At 40.8% G+C, this 20614-nt stretch overlaps 3 protein-coding genes across 6 annotated transcripts in view; all 3 read right to left on the reverse strand.

Moving 5' to 3' along the window:
* Positions 1–20614, reverse strand: part of LOC131689480 (zwei Ig domain protein zig-8) — a 748220-nt gene that overhangs the window by 560037 nt on the left and 167569 nt on the right. The window lies entirely within an intron of this gene.
* On the reverse strand, positions 2423–6264 carry LOC131688298 (uncharacterized). The gene is made up of 3 exons (XM_058972498.1): positions 5414–6264; positions 2893–4873; positions 2423–2443 (listed from the first exon to the last, which is right to left on the reverse strand). Exons 1-3 carry the CDS (start codon positions 6262–6264, stop codon positions 2423–2425), a joined length of 2853 nt encoding a protein of 950 aa, XP_058828481.1.
* LOC131688299 (thioredoxin-like protein 1) lies at positions 7626–12660 on the reverse strand. The gene is made up of 4 exons (XM_058972499.1): positions 12450–12660; positions 12097–12387; positions 11916–12038; positions 7626–7828 (listed from the first exon to the last, which is right to left on the reverse strand). Exons 1-4 carry the CDS (start codon positions 12658–12660, stop codon positions 7626–7628), a joined length of 828 nt encoding a protein of 275 aa, XP_058828482.1.

Consider the following 20614-nt stretch of genomic DNA (forward strand, 5'->3'; position numbering starts at 1 on the left):
AGTTATCGTTGGTGAATCCAGGAACCGCAACAAAATCAAGTTGCAAGCTGTTGTAAACGCCATCGGATAATGGGCATCTTCGGTAGGTTTTCGGATCTCCACCAATAAATGTGTCACTGCTCAGTGTTGTCCATATTACCACGTGGCAACTGGCAGACCAATAAAACTCATCGGCTTCCTAATACCCTTTAAGAAGGACAGGAAGCTCACACTCCTTACGCACTTTCGGCAGCTTAAACGAGTCTGTGACAGTCGGAAAAGGCTTGTTCGCACCATCTTCTACCGACACCCGAAAAACAACCGCAATACCGCCCTGTACATCACCCAAGCCCTATGTTCGGTATGGTAATAGTAAGGTCACGTCCGTCGTCCGTTCCTACCTCTTTTCCAGACCTGTCCACTACCTTGGCTGATTCCGGTTCCCGGAGGATGTTCCTTGATAAAAATGTGTCTACTTTATCGAAACTAAAGCGACCGATAAGAGCGTGCGTTTATTCGTAAGTGCCATATGAATAGGAATGACAATGATATATATTTCTGGCCTGTTAAGGTTGGCGATACCGAGTGAAAAAAAGTAATCTAGATCTGTAGTTGATAGCGACGAGTAGTTTAACCACACACAGTATCACCCCAATATTTTGCATATAGGTTCAGACTGAACATAACCGGCCACCTAGAAATATTTATCCTTAATGCTTACTATACATCTCGAGTTCAAATAACTTATTTCTATCTTAAACTATAAAATTTTCATCATGCTGCTTGACCGGCATCTCCGACATCATCTCTTCAGGTCCAGGTTGATGATGATTAAACGATTCATAGTACCATCCGATGACGTTCGTTGAGATTATGAAAAATATAAGACCGGTAGCACTTTTTGAGTACATTTAAATATTGGAATGCCAATTACCTGAAAAAGGCCTTTTCAATGCCTTGAATTTTTAAATCCATCCGGAACTATACTGCAACTGCGCCGGAATTGCCATTGCAATCAGTTGTTCTTTCAGCTGTTGACTCCACGTCGATATCCCAAGGCAAAATACAAATCTTGTTGGTGGCGCGTTGGAGGATTCCGGTTGAAGTACGTAGAGTTACTACTCTGGTTGTTTCGTCTTTTCCAGGATGAATGCTTATCACTCTCGCGAGTGACCAGTGAATCGGAGGTAGTTGCTCGTCTTTGAGAACCACAATATTTCCGACCTTAATATCAACTTTAATCGGATTGCGTTTATACTGCTGGTTTAATTCATTTAAATATTCCGTCCTCCATCGACTCCAAAAACTCTGGACCCTTTCTTGGATGCGCTGATAACGATTCAAACGGTTTTCATGGACGGAGCGGTAATCAAAATCTGGCAAAGATTGCAAGCTTCGGGTTATGGCAAGGTGCGCTGGAGTTAAAGCTTGCAGATCATTTGGATCATCATTTAAGGCAGTCAATGGGCGTGAGTTCATGCATCCCTCAATTTGTGCAAGAACTGTTGTTAAATCCTCGTGGTTCATAGAAGATCGCCCCAACTGTCGGATAAGATGACGTTTCGCTACCTTGACTGCGGCCTCCCAAAGTCCTCCGAAGTTGGGAGCCCGCGGGGGAATGAAGTGCCATTGGATGCCCTTATCGGCTAGAAAGGTGATTATATGATTTTTACTAGTATCAGTGTGCAGAATTTGATAAAGTCTGTGCAACTCATTTGCGGCACCGACAAAATTCCGACCATTATCGGAATAAATGTGTTGCGGTTTTCCGCGCCGAGCCATGAAACGTCGCAGAGCGGAAATAAATGCCGATGTAGATAGATCCCCTACTAGCTCTATATGGACCGCCTTCGATGCTAGACATACGAATATTGCAATATATGCTTTTATTGGAGCAGCTCTTCGTGATAACGGTTTTAGGTAGACGGGCCCACAATAATCCACACCCGTACAAGCAAACGCTTCACTGGATGAAACCCTTGCGATTGGCAACTGACCTATTGGTTGCTCGATTGGTTTTGGATTCGCTCGAAAGCAGTTGTAGCATGATCGAGTAGCACTTCGTACGGCCCTTCTGCCGCTGAGTGGCCAAAACTCGTCCCGAACTATCGACAATGTAACGTTAATTCCACTGTGGAACAAAGTTTCATGATGATGCTTGATTATCAGCCTTGTGAAGGGATGAAACCCTGGAATAACCATGGGATGCTTTCGCCCGAATGACTCTCGTGAGTTTGACAACCGGCCACCAACTCGTATTAGTCCCTCCGAATCCAAATATGGACTAAGTAATTGTAGCCGGGATTGTTTAGTAACACGATTTCCTTTCCGCAAACATTTAATCTCCTCTGGAAAGCATTCAGATTGCACTAACTTCACTAATGTTTTCTTAGCTGCTTCTATTTCGTCGATCGTGAGAATGGGTTCCTGGATCCGCTCACCTTTATGCTCGTCTCTCAATCGACTGTTTTGAGCAAAACGTCGGAGGTATCCAACAACATGTACAAGTAGGCGAAAGGTAGAAAAACGAGTGAATAAGTGAGACTGCGAGTTAATATTTGTTGAAAGTACAATATGCCGGCGTTCTGTTTCGAAACCAAGAGGTTGCTCAAATTGTGTGGGTTGCTCAGACCATCCTTGCCTTGCGTGTAGCATCCATATGGGTCCGAATTTCCACTTTTCACACTTTACCAGTTCATTTGGAGTCATTCCCCGTGACAATAGATCTGCAGGATTATCGACTCCTGCCACATGAAGCCATTTGCAACCATGGGTTAGTGTTTGGACTTCTGAAATCCGATTGGCTACATAAGCTTTCCAAAGGTGAGGAGACGTCTGCAGCCATCGCAAAACAATCGTAGAGTCCGACCAGAAAACCACTTCGTCGAATTTTGTTTCCAAGCTTCTATTCACCTTGTCGAACAAACGAGCGGCTACTACGGCCGCGCACAGCTCCAGCCGGGGAATGGTTATTCTTTGTAAAGGCGCCACGCGCGCCTTGGCGACCAGCAAGGTAACTGTGACAGCTCCACCCGTTGTCCAGGATCGCACGTACACACACGCGCCATAAGCTACCTCAGAGGCATCAGCAAAAATGTGCAGCTCCACATTTGTATGGTGGGGTGTGAGGACAAACCGATTTATGCTGAATGCCGATAAACTTGATAGTTGCGAGGTGTACTGTTCCCATTTCAGTTTTAGATTCGATGGGACTTCTTCATCCCATCCTAGGGGGAGTAGCCATAACTGCTGCATTAAAATTTTCGCGGTGATGGTGACTGGAGAAATTATCCCTAACGGATCATACAACTGTGCAATTGTAGACAAAATGTTCCGCTTGGTTGTTGGTCCCTCGCCGGTCTGCTTCACGTTTACCACGAGTCTGAAGACATCAAGTGCTGGCTCCCATAGAATGCCGAGCGTCTTTATGGATTCATCTGGATCGAGTTGGAGCTCGCTTTGAGTAGTGCGCAACTCTGGAGGTATATCTTGTAAGACTTCCTTGAAATTGGAGCACCACTTGCGCAGTCGAAATCCACCTTTATGTAGTAATTCACACATTTCATCGCGCAACTGGATTGCAGATTCTACAGACGGCGCCCCATGCAGAAAGTCATCGACATAGAACCCCTTTTTTATGGCTACTGCAGCTGCAGGGAAATCTCGTTCGTAGTCATCTGCTAAGCTATAGAGCGTGCGTATCGCTAAAAACGATGACGGAGCTAATCCATACGTAACGGTGCTTAATTGATATTCAGTGAGTTCTTCAGACGGATCAAATCGCCAAAAAATGCGCTGCAAGGGCTGGTCGTCTGGATGTACCAGTATTTGGCGGTACATCTTTTCTATATCCGCCACTATTGCCACGTGAAACAAACGAAATCGAAGAACGATGCTGATCAACTCGTCTTGCAAAATAGGGCCTACCTGTAGAAGATCATTTAAAGAATGCCCGCTGGTCGTTTTCGCTGATCCATCGAAAACCACGCGAATCTTCGTTGTAGTGCTTTCCTTTTTTATAACCGGGTGATGAGGAAGATAGAATGCTATGGCCTCGTTTTTTCCTTGATAAGGTATCGGATGCATGTGGCCCAATTGAAGGTACTCGGCCATGAAACTATTGTACTGCACGCGAAGTGGTGGATCTTTCTGCAATTTTGCTTCTAGACAATGGAAACGTCGAATGGCGACTGGTTTTGAATCACCTAAAAGATTTTCGAAACTCGATCGTTTAGGTAGCCTCACTACATATCTTCCATCTGAACTCCGTGTGGTGGTCGTAGAATAAAATTTCTCGCACTGTTGTTCCTCTACTGTCCAAGTAGTTGCAAAGTTTTCCTCGATCAGCCAGAAACGTTCTAGCTTCGCATCTAGAGCTTCCAATGTAATGGTGTTGCACGCCATACGTGCTCCTTGTTTGTCGACATCCGCTAACCCAGTTACCAACCATCCGAAATCACTTTCCACCAATACCGGCAGATTTTCTGACAGCCGGATGCGTCCATTTCGAATGAATGAAAAGTAATGTTCCGCTCCAATAACTAAGTCAATTTCTCCGGAAATATTGAAATTGGGATCGGCCAATTCTAGGTTACAAGAAATATTCCAATCTTCTACAGAAATCGTTTCTGCGGGAAGATCCGTCGTTACATTTTCCAATACTATGAAGTGAACGAGCTTACTGGTGCTGCCGCACCGCGATTGAATCCGAGCTGATACTGAGTGTTTAGCCGTTTTGACACTGTGGCCAATTCCACATATGTCCACGTAAATGTTGTGCCGTTTTAGCCGTAATCGTTTACACAGTCGTTCGCTTATTATGTTTGCTTGCGAGCATGAGTCCAGCAGAGCTCGAGCTGGTTGCTCCCTCCCCTGCGAATCACTGACCTTCAGACTTACAGTTGACAAAAAAACGTTCGTCTGCTTAAAAATAGATCCAACGTGTGAGTTGGATTGCACGCCGCAGTTGCTAACCAGTGAAGAAATGCGATTTGTTCCTGACGTGGAGGGAGTTTCTAATGAAGAGCAAGATTGCCTTCCGGACCCCGATTGCTCTAGATTTCCAAACCCAGGGTGAAGCATTGAATGGTGGCGCTTGGCACACGTTTTACATGTGAATTTCGATTTGCAGCCTCGAACAAAATGGTCATTTCGTAGGCAATTACTGCATAATGCTTTGTTGTTCACCAGTTCTAAGCGCTCCTTAAGCGGCATGCCATGGAACACGGAACAGCTGGTTAATAAATGACGCTGATTACAAGCAGGACATCCGCGGTACTGTGTCTTCTCTATAGCGGCGTGACTGACCATCTTAGGTGTTGGTCTCTTCATTGACGACTGAGAAACAGGATCGGAATGTTGTGAGCTCCGATGATTATTGTTTACGGAAACTGATTCAAGTACTCGAGTCCTCTCGTGCAAAAAATCGACTAACTTCGCGAATGTCGGATGTTCTTCTTTTGCAGCGATTTCCTCCCAAGCTGTTAGTGTCAAATCGTCTAGTCGCGCTGTGAGAACTTCAACCAATAAAGAACTCCAATGCTCAACAGGCTCCTGTAGTTGTTCCAGAATTTGAGTATGGCGTTGAAACTCGTCGACTATTGCATGCAGAGCCGAGGATGACTGCTTCTTAATCTTTGGATAGTCTAGCAGCGCTTGTATGTGTTTTTTCTTCAAAAGGTATTTGTTAGAATAACGATCCAATAATGTCTGCCAAACAACAGCATAGTTTGCGGTCGTGATGGTAAGTGTTTCCGTCAGTCGCGCTGCTTCTCCTTTTAGTGAAGCCCTAAGATAATGAAATTTTTGGACTGTCGTCAGCTCGGTAGATGAGTGTATAAGTGCTAAAAACGTGTCGTGGAATGTTAGCCAATCATTAAAGTCTCCACTGAATTCTGGCAGTTTAATCGTGGGCAACTTAATATTCGATAAACCGGTATTAGCAATGACCGGTGCTTGGTCGCTTGGAATCGGTACTTGGACCATAGCGGCTTGTGGCATCTTCGTTATCAAGTTTGCTTTCACCCGAAAGTAAAGTTCCTCGAACCTGGCCCTTGTTCGTAAATTTGCCTTCAAGAACTGATCCGTATCATCCAATACCTCGTATTCAGTTTGAATCGTCTCGAACAGCTCGAAATATTTTTCCAACCGTTCCAGTCGCAACGGCAGTTCGCCTACGTCCCTTTCTGGATCATAGTTGTCCGAAAACTCCGCAATGCGATCCACCGAATCCATTACGTTTCGACGTTTTAACTCCTTCTGCTTCAACTTCTTGTCGGATGCCATGCCGAACTGCACTCCGCGCGCTTGTTGGGAAATCAATCTATAATCAAAAATATCTCACGCAGCACCGAATGAAATAAGTGTTAAGAATGGACAGACACTCACCTGGTGCCTGTCTTTAGTAGGCCTTGTAAAATTATTGTACCCGACGATTGTGAGGTTATGGCTCAGCCCTCCACATGGACGAAGTAAGAGGAGATTTCGAGGTTAACTCCTGTGACCACCAATCCTGGTCACGGCACCAATGTTCGGTATGGTAATAGTAAGGTCACGTCCGTCGTCCGTTCCTACCTCTTTTCCAGACCTGTCCACTACCTTGGCTGATTCCGGTTCCCGGAGGATGTTCCTTGATAAAAATGTGTCTACTTTATCGAAACTAAAGCGACCGATAAGAGCGTGCGTTTATTCGTAAGTGCCATATGAATAGGAATGACAATGATATATATTTCTGGCCTGTTAAGGTTGGCGATACCGAGTGAAAAAAAGTAATCTAGATCTGTAGTTGATAGCGACGAGTAGTTTAACCACACACAGTATCACCCCAATATTTTGCATATAGGTTCAGATTGAACACCCTAATTCTCAGCCGCTTGTTCTATGGTATTGAGCAAATATGCCAAAATCTCGAAGGTACCCTTGCCCCGCTTTATCATGGAGCAGCGCGCATTGCATCCACCCTACTCCCCAGCACACCAGTAAATAGGGCATGTGTTGAAGCCTTACCCTGCAGATGGGCGACAGTACTAGTCACCCTGAGGCGAGCCCTCGGATTCCTGGAAAGGAGGAAACTGCCTAACACTTGACACAGCCGAAGAAATCCAAATTGAATATACCCAAACTCGTCTTCCGCCGCTATCGAGTAAACATGGATATTAGTCTCTCTAGATCAGTGGGGGCGGGCGCAGCTCCAAGTGTGCCACAAACGAAATTTCTTGAAGTCATTGAAAGAAGATACGCCAACCATGCAAAGCTCTATACAGACGGATCTAAGACTTACTAGGGTGTAGTGATAGAGGCAGCTGTAATCCTTCTGGTCATTCGCAGGAGGCAAGAGAATCTTCCGGCAGTGATACTAACAGACTCTTTATCAGTGCTATCAGCACTTCGAACAGGGCAGTCACGACACTCGTTTGTTCAAACCATCGAAGCAGCCTATGACCCACTAACCACCATCTGTTGAGTTCCGAGGCACAGTGGGATCCAGGGAAATTTAGAGGCCGATCGGTTGGCCTCTCTCGGCAGAACCTCGCCCACATCCTTTACCAAGAAGGTACCGAAAGAGGACATTGTCAAGGCTTTCCACCAAAATATTCTTCAGCATTTTAACAACCATTGGAGATCTTCTACCGGCTATCTTCAGAAAATTAGAATCCATTGACAAATGGACGGACCGCCAGAAACAAACCGAGCAGAAGGTTCTCTCCAGGCTGCGTATCGGGCACACCATAATCACTCATACGCATACAGTTTCCAGTGTGGATCCACCAGAATGCAGCTCCTGCAATACCAGGCTCACCGTTGAGCACCTTGTGACCAACCGCCAGGAATTTGTTGAGTTGCGTCGCTTCTATAATATACCCACGTCTATCATAGATGCCGTATCAAATTACTCGCCTACTGCTTTTCCAGGATGCCAATATCTTCGATGCTGTGTATCTGTAGCAGTTCAGCACCAAGCCTTTCAAATATCATTATCAGCAGAAGTTCCTTCGTTACCTAATCTTTTGGGGGCCGATTATCCATCGCAGACCTACGTTTCAAACACTAACACAACTGTAATTCTTATCGGTCTAGCGCAAGAAACAATACAACTACTGAAGCTTTGAGATTAAAAAAGGAGATCTACAGCAGAACCAATCGAACGGCAAATTACCCACTTTTGTTAAATCCAACGTTAAAATATATCCTTTTATTTCATTAAGGCGAATGAGCCTTGGGGTTAAAGCCCAAATAAACAAACAAATAAACGGCGTTTTCTGGCGAGATTTTACGAAAGTTAGCCATTAAATAGCCTTAGGTTGTGCTATTACTAGGTTTTCAGAACGATTTTCCTGTTCTCGGTTAAAAAATCAGCCAGATCATGGAAATGTGTTTCCTTTTTCTAGAATTTGCCTTGTACTTTCCTCGTACCTCTTTCTTATGCTCTATCTTAAAGCCTTACTTGGTTCATAAAATGGCTCGACCTTTGAGCTTTGATTTAACTCTCGGCTCTTCTCTTAAATCTTGTCTCCATCTATTACGTCGCCGTTTTGTTCTCTTCCCCGTTAGCCATTTAGGTGCTGATTCCTTGAGCCATTTAGCTCATGATTGCTGGAGTAATTCAGCTCCCGGCCTTATCACGATCTACTTGGATAGTCCCCAACGGTGAATGGTTCCCCGGCGGAGAAATTTCTACCGATACCGATACCCCCTTCCTTGAGTTATTTAGGTCCCAGCTTTATCGAGATCAACTCGGATATTATTCTTCCCCCACTGAGAGTTCCCCGGTAACGGAATTTTTGTTACGTGAGTCAATTACCTCCCCTTTTTGTGACGATTCTGTCGGGTAGTCCACGGCGGCGAATCTACCCTACCGTGAATTCCCAAGTGGTAGATTGCTCCCGATACCGATGTACCTTGCTGTGAGCCATTTAGCTCCCCCTTTCGTCTACTCGGTCTAGTCCCCGGCGGTGGACCTAGCCTACTCAACGGGCCAGCCAGTAGGTGCTGAGTTTGTGTGTGTCCACGTATGTGTACGTAGAAAAAATGTCACCCCTGTTTCTCAGAGATGGTTGGACCAATTTGCACAAGCTTAGTCTACAATGAGAGGTATAACCTTCCTATCGGCTGCTATTGATTTTTTTTTATTGATTGGACTTTCGGTTCCGGAGTTACGGGTTGAAGAGTGCGGTCACACAGCAAATTCCCATATGAACTGGTACTACCTTGATATCAAATTGATGCAAAACTTATTAGGTGCGAAATTACTGGGATTTGTCAGTCTAGACCAACTAACCAAAATCGCTTTGACCACACTGGCCACCTAAGACGGTTCTTGATTCCATATAAGCAGGAACTGAAAAATGCTCAAAGGGGGGATAGGAAAATTTCAAAATAGAATTTGTACTTTTGATCCCAAATGTCTTTAAAATAGAAGAAACGTCGTGATTTGATATAATTCCGAAAAAATGGCTTCTTTGGACTTGTCACATTTTTGCCTTTCTCATATAGAAAGGTTATGCAACATGACCAACCTAATCCCTCCTAAAGTCTTTTTGACAATGTTAGGTTTTCTGTGTTTTAACAGGGGCGTAGCTGGAAGAATGCGATGAGGAGTCCTCCACATTACACACCGTTCCTAAGCCTTTCCATCAAGTTCCCCTCATCCAGTTCCCCTCATCCAGCCACACCCTCCCCTCCCACCAAGCCCCCAACATGTCCACATCAAATAAACACTTCAAGCATCCTCTTTAGACCCACCCCCTCTCATCCTAATCACCTTCACCAATTAGGCATACCAAGATAGGCAGAGGGTGGTTGGGTTGGGGGTTATTCATTCCCTTCATACAGATGATAAAATAAGTTAGCCGAAAGACAACATTAAGCTAATGCTGATTGTGCTAATTACATATTATATATTTTTGTTTCAAACATGAGCGGGTACGGAATAAAATTGCCTAGTGGGTCTGAAGTTTCGCTTCTGGAATGAACACATTACGTTTTACGTAATATTCGCATTTTATAAAACCCTGTGCAAAATTTGATTTGAAATGATTTTGAGTTTGAAACAACTTTAAAATTGAAACTAATTTAAAATGTCTTAACAGATCCACCGCTGAATTCAAATGTTTCATTGTATGTATGTGCAAATAGTATTGAATACAGTGATGTACCGATGGGAAAAATTCCATTTTCCCGGGTTTTTATTTTTGGGTTTTTACCGGGTTTTTTCCCAAATGATTTTAACCCGGACGAAATATGGGTTTTTTCGTTTTATCGAATGTATGATGTTCATTTAATGTTTTCTAAGCTTTGGGCAGTCGCGCTAGTGCACGCTGCTCTGAAAATCTAGCGAAATCGTCTTAGAGCACCAGCGGCTGATCGTTCAGTGGGCCATAAGCGCGACTTCCGGAGGGTTAAAGAATCTTGCATTTATATTTGAGAGACCGAAAATAAAAGTCGCAGGAAAAAACATACTTTGTAGAGCCCACTCTAGATACCTTAGTATGTAAAGATCGAATATAAACATCAAGCGTAAAAATCGATCCTTGAGCATGAGAATCGCTTAGAATATTCTCACCCGAAAAAGTCGGCAAGTATGAACCTCCAGTGTAATTCGCTCACAGGAAAGTCCGTACAACGTTACATTCAAGTTGGATAAAGAAAAGTCCTTTGTAAGAACCGGATATACTTTTTTACGGTTTTTATTCTATATGAAATAATCGAAAAGCTCCTGTCCGATTTTGAAACTTGAAGTTCAAATCCAATTTTCACATTCTAGTATATTTATAACGGGTTTTACGACTTTAATTTCGGTCCATTCCATCTTCCAACTTGTTCCATATAATACTGGGAACAATAGTCATTGTTACTCTGACTAGTGAAAATTAGAATAATCGTGTGATGCCAAAACTACTTTTATTCTGCTTGTTACTCATTTTAGGGGTTGCTATACTTTTAGCGAAATAAGGTAGGTATTCACACAAAATTTAGAAAATACCTATTTAGTTCGGTGAAAAGTAAAAGTGAGTAATATGCAAAAAAGGGAGTGGCCTTGACATACGTATGAACAGTAATCAGAAATCTCACAAATCTCAATCCAAATTCTTTCGACATCAACTACATCAGCAACAGTAGAAAAAATGTTTAGTACGTTTAGGTGCATTCACAGTAAGAAACGCAGCCCAAAACGTGTTGAAAAGTTTTATCACTTATTTAACCACAATATTTGCAAAGAAATGTTGGATCACCGCTATAACAATGATTCAATCGAAGAAAACCATCCAGAATTCATATACATGCAAAACTTTATGACAATAATGCTCATAAATAAAATAAAAATGTTTGGGTAACAATACATTAATGTTCAATTACTAAAATATCAAAAAATTGCAAAAAACCCAATCTTCCCGCGAAAAAACCGTTTTAACCGGGAAAAAACCTTGGGTTTTTTCCCCAAAATTATAAAAACCCAATTTGGTACATCACTGATTGAATATGTAATAGACGTTTCCACCATTACATTGAACATTACCAGCCATGGAATCGTAGTATGGACAAATGAGAAAGGCACCATTGCATCACTGGATTAAAATAGATTTTTTACGATGGAACGATGTTAACCTATTAAATCCTTACTTGGAGAAAATCATTAAGAAGCAAAAAAATCACTTCAAACAATTAATCTAATTAGTCACAGCTGTAGATTTGGGCATCACATGCTTTCTTTTTATGGCGTGTGCAATCGTGTGTGCAGATGCAAGCCGCTGAACGGTGGTTGATGAAATAGGCGGTCCGACACTGAAAGAATATATTCGTAAATCGCCAGGAATGTGCTTCGTACAGACAATTTTCATAAAATATACGAATTTTTTCGTACATATGATGAATCGTTCGTAGTTCTATTGAAACATTTTTATTTTTTATTACGAATTCGATAATGGTCGTCTCGTTACCAGAATGGTTATCCTTCACGAACAGCTGCATATTCTGCACGTTCTGAAATTTAACCAAGTGCAACGGAATCGGCGATCCCGACACAAGATCCTTCTGCCCCAGTACCAGATCCTGCACCGAAACTTGCGATTCGGCAATATCGAAATCGATGGTGCTTGGTTGATTGATAAAGATTCTCACCTTTTTTCGGTCCGTGAGAGGGCGGTGCTTTGAACTTGATGGCACTGATTTTGACTAGCTGATTGAAGGTAATCGAAATGATCAACTGTTCGTCACAATCGGATACCAGATGACCACCGCTGGAACTGAGCGCATTCACCATCGGGTGGTCGTTCGATTCGTTCAAACATTCGCACTGGTTCTTCTGGATGAAGGTGTTCAAGTACAACATTCCATGACCGTAATCTTCTCCAGATTCATACAAGCTGGCGACGTAATGTTTCTGTATTTTGGCTTCACGTCCATTAATGTCTGCATCCTGTCAATCTTTGTTCTGGCTCGCTAGAAAATAAACATTGGCATGGTCGACATACCCTGGGACGGTGCCGTTTCGGTACATCTGTCGACGTCCGCCTTGAGAAACACAGCCTTTGGATATTTCGCCGGAAGCTGATCGAACAAATGCGATAAGTTTCGGCATGGTCCACACCAAGCTGCGGTAAAATCCACAACGAACAATTTTCCTCTTGCTGCGGCTAGTTCGGTTTGGAAGTGAGCTTCATCGGTGATTGCTTTAATAGCCATGCTGTATGGTTTCTTGCGCTGCTATCGGTTAGATGAAGATTCTAGTTACAGGGCCACTATTTTACCCGGAGAAAATAACTACTTAATTAACTTTTAACGTTATGCACTTTACTCCTCACAAAATTTAACTAATCGAGAATGACGAGAGATGAACGATGAAAGATGATTACGAAAACTTCTCTTAGATGAACGAAATGAATTCGTGCGACCAACGTGATTGTTCGTAATATACACAAATATTTATTAAAATAAGCTAAACATTTCGTTTCATTCATGAAAAATAATGTCGTTTTCAACGACAACATTCGTGCAATGTACACTAAATAAGTAAAATTTACGAAAACTTTCGTTCATCAAGCGGCCATTTCTTCACACCACAGTAAAATCGATTTGGCCACATCGATTTTTTTAAATTAAAAAAAAATCGAAGTTGTCAAACATCGATCCCAAAAGATCGGCTGAAAACAATAAGAGGCTAACAAATACGAAAACTTTTCTAAAATAAACGAAATGAATTCGTGCGACCAACGAAGTCGTTCGTAATATACGCAAACATTTATTGAAACAACCGAATCATTTCGTTTCATTCGTGCCGTGTACACTAGATAAGTAAAATTTACCAAAACTTGTGTTCATCAAGCGTCCATTTCATTTAGTGGCGTAGCCAGAAATTTGGTTTGGAGGGGGTTTTGATGAAAATCGCAAATTTTTTTAAAAAATGCTAAAATTTAATATGAGTTTGATAAATTATTGAAAACTCAAAAACATAAGTAGTCTAACAGATGTCATTCCAGTCTACAAACAAGAAGGATCAACATGGAACAGTTTTCAAACCTCTATAGATTATTTTCTTGTATAATATATCAATGAAGTCAAAAATTGCGATCTTTTAAAGTGGGATAAATGATCTAAAAAAATTTCAACGTTCAAGATCACCTAATATAATAATCCATGACTTTGAAGGTTTGACAACTTCGGGAAGTTATCAACATAAAGCAGCGCCTGCTTTGATATAGAAATTTTAGTGATTAACTCTCATAGAGGTAATTATGGTGAATTAATTTTTCAAAAATATTAAGAGACATGGTGCCTTCAGCAAAGTTTTTGATAATGTCATTTCAAACAATTTTGTTGAAAATATGAAGGCTACATGAATTCAAGATATAGGGATTTAAATGGACTGGGCCTGCTATATTTCTTCTTAGTGAAGAAAAATTTAGGTGAAAACTATTTTTTTCTGCGCTACGGATAAAATTGTTTGAAACAATCATTGCGAGTTGAGAACACAAAACCTATAACTAAATTATGGATGGATGGAACTGAAACTTGCGTTTCGACTTCATCTCATCAGAATCCGACACTAACTTGGTGGGCGGACTAAGCTTGCGCCGAATTGATGCTAGCTCCTGAAAATGGAATCACTCTTTGTGTTTTTGAGTCCTTTTAATATCTGGGAATTATTTGCTTTATATCCAGTTCCCTTATTTTTTTTTTGAAAGCTTCAAATGCACCTTGAACGCAATGTGAATTTATTATTTAATTACCGCAGAAGAGATTTATCAAATACAGTAATTTCAGAATAGCTTGTTGTAAAGGTTTTCTACTACTATATTTCGATACTCTGAATATGTGGGATATTTATGTCTTTGACAAAGTTGTTTGAAACAGCACTTTCGAAAACTTTGCTGGGGACATTAAGTCTCGACCCAAATTTGGTTGAAGAGTAATTCTTGTCTATAATTACTTCTAGGAGGATTAACCGTCAAAATTATTCTATCAGCAGATGAACAGTTTTACGTTTTGAAATTCTTCAATGTTACTTAACATCGAAATTTGGCAGTTTCGAATGAATGAGATCGTGACCGTTAAAAATTTATCGAGCATTAATTTTACTTTTCTTTATTAGTCAACCTCACAACTTGCAGTACTAGAACGTAGTACACAAAATTTTAGTACGCCATTCAATGCATTCTGCTAAGAGGCTATTCATATAGTTGAAAATACAACAAAAATCCAATGCTCATAAAACCGATGCTGATCTGCTAGAGACAAAATTACATCAGCTTTCAACTAATTTCTGAAATGTTATTCTTGTTGTTAACCATATTGAATTGTTGTCTAAACGCTACACAATCTAAAAAAATACATTTTCAGCAAATGTTGAAATGTATATAAGTTTTCGGTAAACAAGCTTATGTTTTATATGCAATCAACCTATTCAAATTTAGATTCCCATTCGAAAAATTGTCTCTAATCCATATTTTGAAGCATCTTTCCAAAAATGAGCTCATAATAATTCAGACAGTTATTTTATTTTACATTGAAGAAATTTGACAACTATGGGATTTTGGCTAAGAGATAAGTTACAAGATCCCCTTCCCATAATTTTCCAAAAGTTCTCATGACGCTTTAAACACAGTTCTCAATGTAGTGATCAGAGAATATTTTTCCAAAAATATTTTGTGGAATATTAAATTAAATTCGTCAGCATCAATTTTTTTTTCAATCCAATTAATTTTGGTTTGGGGGGGGGGGGGGTTTAACCCCCAACCCCCCCCCCTGGCTACGCCACTGATTTCATTACACCACAATCTTTCTAGTCCTCAATACAGGTAAGCAGGTTGAAATAAAATCGATTTTGCCAGATCGATTCTTTTAGTTAGTTAAAAAAATCGTTGTCGTCAAACATCGATCCTAAAATATCGATTGCAAAAATAATGAATACGAAAACTTTCCTAAGATGAACGAAATAAATTCGTTTGAGTAATGAAATCGTTCGTATTATACACAAACGTTTATTAAAATAAACGAAACATTTCGTTTCATTCACGAAAAATAGTGTCGTTATCAACGATTACATTCGTGCAGTGTACATTAAATGTGTAAAATTTACGAAAGCCTTCGTTCACCAAGCGGCCATTCTTTTGCATGAAATGAACGAAACCTACTAGTTACAAAGCACGAAAGTACTTCGTTGCAGAAAACAACGAATGAATTCGTGCATTGCATGATCGATTTCATTATATTTACGACGTTATATTATCAGTGGAATAGCTCCTTACGCTTATTTGATTTCGCGTTTTGCCATCATAATGATTTTTATTTTAAGGACAGCAAAAAAAAAAAAATTAAACACATTGTATCTCCTTTCTAAAAAATTCAGCTGTCAAAATTTACGTTTTTCAATAGCTGTACCACAAATATGTACGACTCTCACAATTTTCTGAGAAATCTACGGGTTTCGAATTTTCCCCACGGTATTAATAACTCCGGGTTATTATATGTTAATTTCGACTCGACTAAAAATAGTTGGTGAAGAAAAAGATTTTCAAATTGAGCTCTTGGTCGATGGATTGATAGCACTGGTAAGGGCTAATTTGTTTCCAAAGAAAACATTCTGTGGGTGGGAGATTTTTGTTCCAATTGGTGCCCGTTACTAGCACGAAGCTGCACAAGCTATTACAGTCAGTCCACGGAGAGTGCTGAATCGTAATAATCGCCTTCTCTCCCGATGACGAAATCTAGTCTACGGCCTCCTAACAAGGTTGACTAATAGAAACCGATTAAAATCACAGTTTATTCGGTTCAAGATTTGCGGCTCGGTGCATTGTTTAGAATCCGGTTTTCCGTTGTAAATATTAGTTTTTATTCATCAGAAATGAAAATAATCTGCATCTGCTAGTAGCGGGTAACGACACAAACTGATGCATCCACACAGCCCACATATCTTTGCTTCTTTGAGCAGCTGCTTCGTTCGCTCTAAACAGCTCACCACGAATGATAATGTAACAGATCTGTAGCGAACCTGCATTTAAGGTTCAAGTTACCTTTTTTAAGCATGTGTTAGAATTGAACGCTTGGTAGTGTGCTTAGGAAAATATGTGTTCAGCTTTGCCACCAGATTATCCTTTTAAACCCTTTTAAAACTCTAAAAGAAGAATATCAGTCGATTTATTAGATCATCACGATTCAATTCATGCTAAATACCTGCTGGAAAAACCATCGGCTTAGCTGGATGGTGCTTTTGAAAAAGTGGCTGTGGTATTTTCATTGCGCAGTTGTGTTGCGTACCCCAGCTCGGTGTGGTAGTGTGACAAAAAATCACAGCCACTTTTTCAAAAGCACCATCCAGCTAAGCCGATGATTTTTCCAGCAGGTATTTAGCATGAATTGAATCGTGATGATCTAATAAATCGACTGATATTCTTCTTTTAGAGTTTTGAAAAGGTTTAAATGGATAATCTGGTGGCAAAGCTAAAAACAATTTTTTTTACGCATACTACCAAGCCTTGAGGTAACTTGAGCCTTAAAACCTTTCATCATTCAAGTGTTGGTGCACTATATTGGCGGCTCTAACCGAGATGAGCTGAAAATTTTTACCATTACCGAGTAGTTTCCGAAAGATTTCTCAAAACAGTTTTTCGTTATTAATGCATAACATACATACATTACTGAAGATATTTTTGACAGAATAGTGAAGAAATAGATTAAATACATGCAGTACAGTAAACGATATAAGCGTTCCACACCTTTTTGCCTTTCTCAATAGAAAGGTATTGCAATTGCTCTGAAAACCGACTTTTTAACGGAGACCCGGAGGGCCGAGTGACATATACCATTCGATTCAGTTCGTCGAGTTCGGCAAATGTCTGTGTGTGTGTATGTATGTGTGTGTGTATGTATGTGTGTGTGTATGTGCGTCTATGTGTGTGTACGCGAACACAATCTCACTCACTTTTCTCAGAGATGGATGAACCGATTTTTACAAACTTAGTCCCAAATGAAAGGTGCAACGTTCCCATAGGCTGCTATTGAATTTCTAATGGATCCGACTTCCGGTTCCGGAATTACAGGGTGATGAGTACGATCACGCAGAAAACGTCGATTTTAAGAAATTCTGCAATGAATGTATAATGGTGAAAAATTTTCTAAAATGTGACCACAACTGCTTCGATTTGTAGTACTAGGTCATTAACAGCCATTCAAAGTCTCTTTGGTCACATTGGCCACCATCATCGGTTCCGGAAGCCCCGGCGGAAGTATCCAAATTCAGACTAACAGTCACATCGGTTTCTCGGAGGTGGCTAGACCGAATCAACCAAACTTAGTCTCAAATGAAAGATGTTGCGTCCCCGTAAATGGCTATTAAATTTTATCCCCAACCGACTTCCGGTTCCGGAGTTACGGGTTGTGGCGTGCGATCACATAGCAAATTGTGATTCAAACCGATACCCCGATGGAAGCAAAAAAGGTAAAAATTTCGCTAAAATGTCTCTCAAATAACTTAACTTTGCAGTTCTAGGTCACCGACGGCCAAACAAACTTTCGTTGACTACATTGACCACCATAGACGGTTCCGGAAGTGCCCGGGAAAAGCGGCCATCTTTCATAACTAGCAAACTCATATCAGTTTCTCGGAAATGGTTGGGCCGATTTTCACAAACTTAGTCCCAAATGATAGCTCTATTATCCCCACAGATGTCTGTAAAATTTCGCACGGATCGCTTGTATGGTTCCGGAAATATAGACTGAACGGTCCGGTCACACATAAAATTCCCATATAAGCCGGAACTCAAAATTTTTTTCAAAGGGGGGACCCCATGAAATTTCAAAAATCGAATTCGTATTTTTGATGCCAAACATCTTTAAAATGCATGAAACGTCGAGATTTTATGTTATCACGAATTTTTTTTTTTTTTTGGAAATCGACTTTTTGGGACTTTGCCGATTTTGCACCTTTTGCACCTTTTTGCCTTTCTCAATAGAAAGGTATTGCAATTGCTCTGAAAACCGACTTTTTAACGGCGGCCCGGAGGGCCGAGTGACATATACCATTCGATTCAGTTCGTCGAGTTCGGCAAATGTCTGTGTGTGTGTATGTATGTGTGTGTATGTGCGTCTGTGTGTGTGTACGCGAACACAATCTCACTCACTTTTCTCAGAGATGGATGAACCGATTTTTACAAACTTAGTCCCAAATGAAAGGTGCAACGTTCCCATAGGCTGCTATTGAATTTCTAATGGATCCGACTTCCGGTTCCGGAATTACAGGGTGATGAGTACGATCACGCAGAAAACGTCGATTTTAAGAAATTCTGCAAAGAATGTATAATGGTGAAAATTTTTACAAAATGTGACCACAACTGCTTCGATTTGTAGTACTAGGTCATTAACAGCCATTCAAAGTCTCTTTGGTCACATTGGCCACCATCATCGGTTCCGGAAGCCCCGGCGGAAGTATCCAAATTCAGAGTAACAGTCACATCGGTTTCTCGGAGATGGCTAGACCGATTCGACTAAACTTGACCTCAAATGAAAGGTATTGCGTCCCCGTAAATGGCTATTAAATCTTATCCCCAACCGACTTCCGGTTCCGGAGTTACGGGTTGTGGCGTGCGATCACATAGCAAATTGTGATTCAAACCGATACCCCGATGGAAGCAAAAAAGGTAAAAATTTCGCTAAAATGTCTCTCAAATAACTTAACTTTGCAGTTCTAGGTCACCGACGGCCAAACAAACTTTCGTTGACTCCATTGACCACCATAGACGGTTCCGGAAGTGCCCGGGAAAAGCGGCCATCTTTCATAACTGGCAAGCTCATATCAGTTTCTCGGAAATGGTTGGGCCGATTTTCACAAACTTAGTCCCAAATGATAGCTATATTATCCCCACAGATGTCTGTAAAATTTCGCACGGACCGCTTGTATGGTTCCGGAAATATAGACTGAACGGTCCGGTCACACATGAAATTCCCATATAAGCCGGAACTCAAAATTTTTTCAAAGGGGGGACCCCATGAAATTTCAGAAATCGAATTCGTATTTTTGATGCCAAACATCTTTAAAATGCATGAGTGTTTTTTATGATTTTATGTTATCTCGAAAAAATTTTTTTTTATAAAAATCGACTTTTTGGGACTTTGCCGATTTCGCACCTTTTTTCAGTTCAATATTACCGTGGCTGTTTTTTCTTTTTCAAAATTTTAGAACTCGAATAATGATTTATTTTCCTGTATATAGTTGTCATGTGATGTATAATAATAAAATGTAATATATGCATTTAAAAGTTTTTAATGAATATAAACAACGCACACATTCTCGTGATTCATGATTGAGAAAGGCACAATTGCACCGCTAGGTGGATTAAAATAGGTTTTTTTTTGAAAAAAGGGACCCCTATATTGAAAAATAAGTCGAATGAAAGAATTCCAAAATCTCAAAAAGGCAGAGAACGGTTAAGGTAACCTTGAAAGGAGATTAGCTAGCTCTGTTTTAATTCGTTACATTGCATGGACGGAAAAAATGACTACACGCTATAAGAGTCACTGTGCGAATGACCGATCGCCATATCTAAAGAATCACTAGCTTCAAATCATATTTATAAAACAATCTGGAGTTTATTTCTGCTTTGGAAATAAAACAACATAAACTACGATTTCCCACAAAAGGTTCACCGCTCTATGTAGCTAGAGGCTATTGTAATATAGCAACCCGATTTCGCTCTATCGTACGCATTAACGTAAGGTAATTGTGTTCCATCAATGCGGGGGTGGGAGACAGGGGAAGAAACACTCATTCTTCGTAAGTACGTACGTTGTATGTACTATGATCCCATTCACATCAGCGAGACAGTATAATGGCCCTTCCGGAAATGCGAAACGATAAAACACGCCCATGTGTATGAAGCTACAGTCCTTCCATCTGTATCCCAAGGCACGTCTAATTCCGAAAAATGAATTTCTCGCTCGCAGCAATTTATTATTCTAGCTGCAAACATAATTATTTTTGCTCATTAAAACGTACCCCGGAAAGGACTCACTTCAAAAGAGGTACAAAACCATTAGAGATGGATAGCCACGAACCCGTGAAGTGTAGAGTGATGTGTGGTAATTGTTCACGCCTTAGTTAGCTGGCAGTTTCTATGAATATATTTCCTAGTCATTATGGCTAATA

Source organism: Topomyia yanbarensis, chromosome 3 (assembly GCF_030247195.1).
Source record: "Topomyia yanbarensis strain Yona2022 chromosome 3, ASM3024719v1, whole genome shotgun sequence".
In the NCBI taxonomy this organism is placed as follows: Eukaryota; Metazoa; Arthropoda; class Insecta; order Diptera; family Culicidae; genus Topomyia; species Topomyia yanbarensis.

Excerpts from the sequence above, each read along its gene's own strand:
- LOC131688298 (XM_058972498.1), bottom strand. The coding sequence starts at position 6,264 with ATGGCATCCGACAAGAAGTTGAAGCAGAAGGAGTTAAAACGTCGAAAC. Across the intron at positions 4,874-5,413 it reads GAACATCCGACATTCGCGAA|TCTGAAGGTCAGTGATTCGC; the intron begins GTTAGTCGATTT and ends GTCAACTGTAAG. Across the intron at positions 2,444-2,892 it reads CCGCTCGTTTGTTCGACAAG|TCGATTGAGAGACGAGCATA; the intron begins GTGAATAGAAGC and ends TGCTCAAAACAG.
- LOC131688299 (XM_058972499.1), bottom strand. The coding sequence starts at position 12,660 with ATGGCTATTAAAGCAATCACCGATGAAGCTCACTTCCAAACCGAACTA. Across the intron at positions 12,039-12,096 it reads CTCTCACGGACCGAAAAAAG|TTTCGGTGCAGGATCTGGTA; the intron begins GTGAGAATCTTT and ends CCGAATCGCAAG. Across the intron at positions 7,829-11,915 it reads CGTGAAGGATAACCATTCTG|AAGCGACGCAACTCAACAAA; the intron begins GTAACGAGACGA and ends GGTATATTATAG.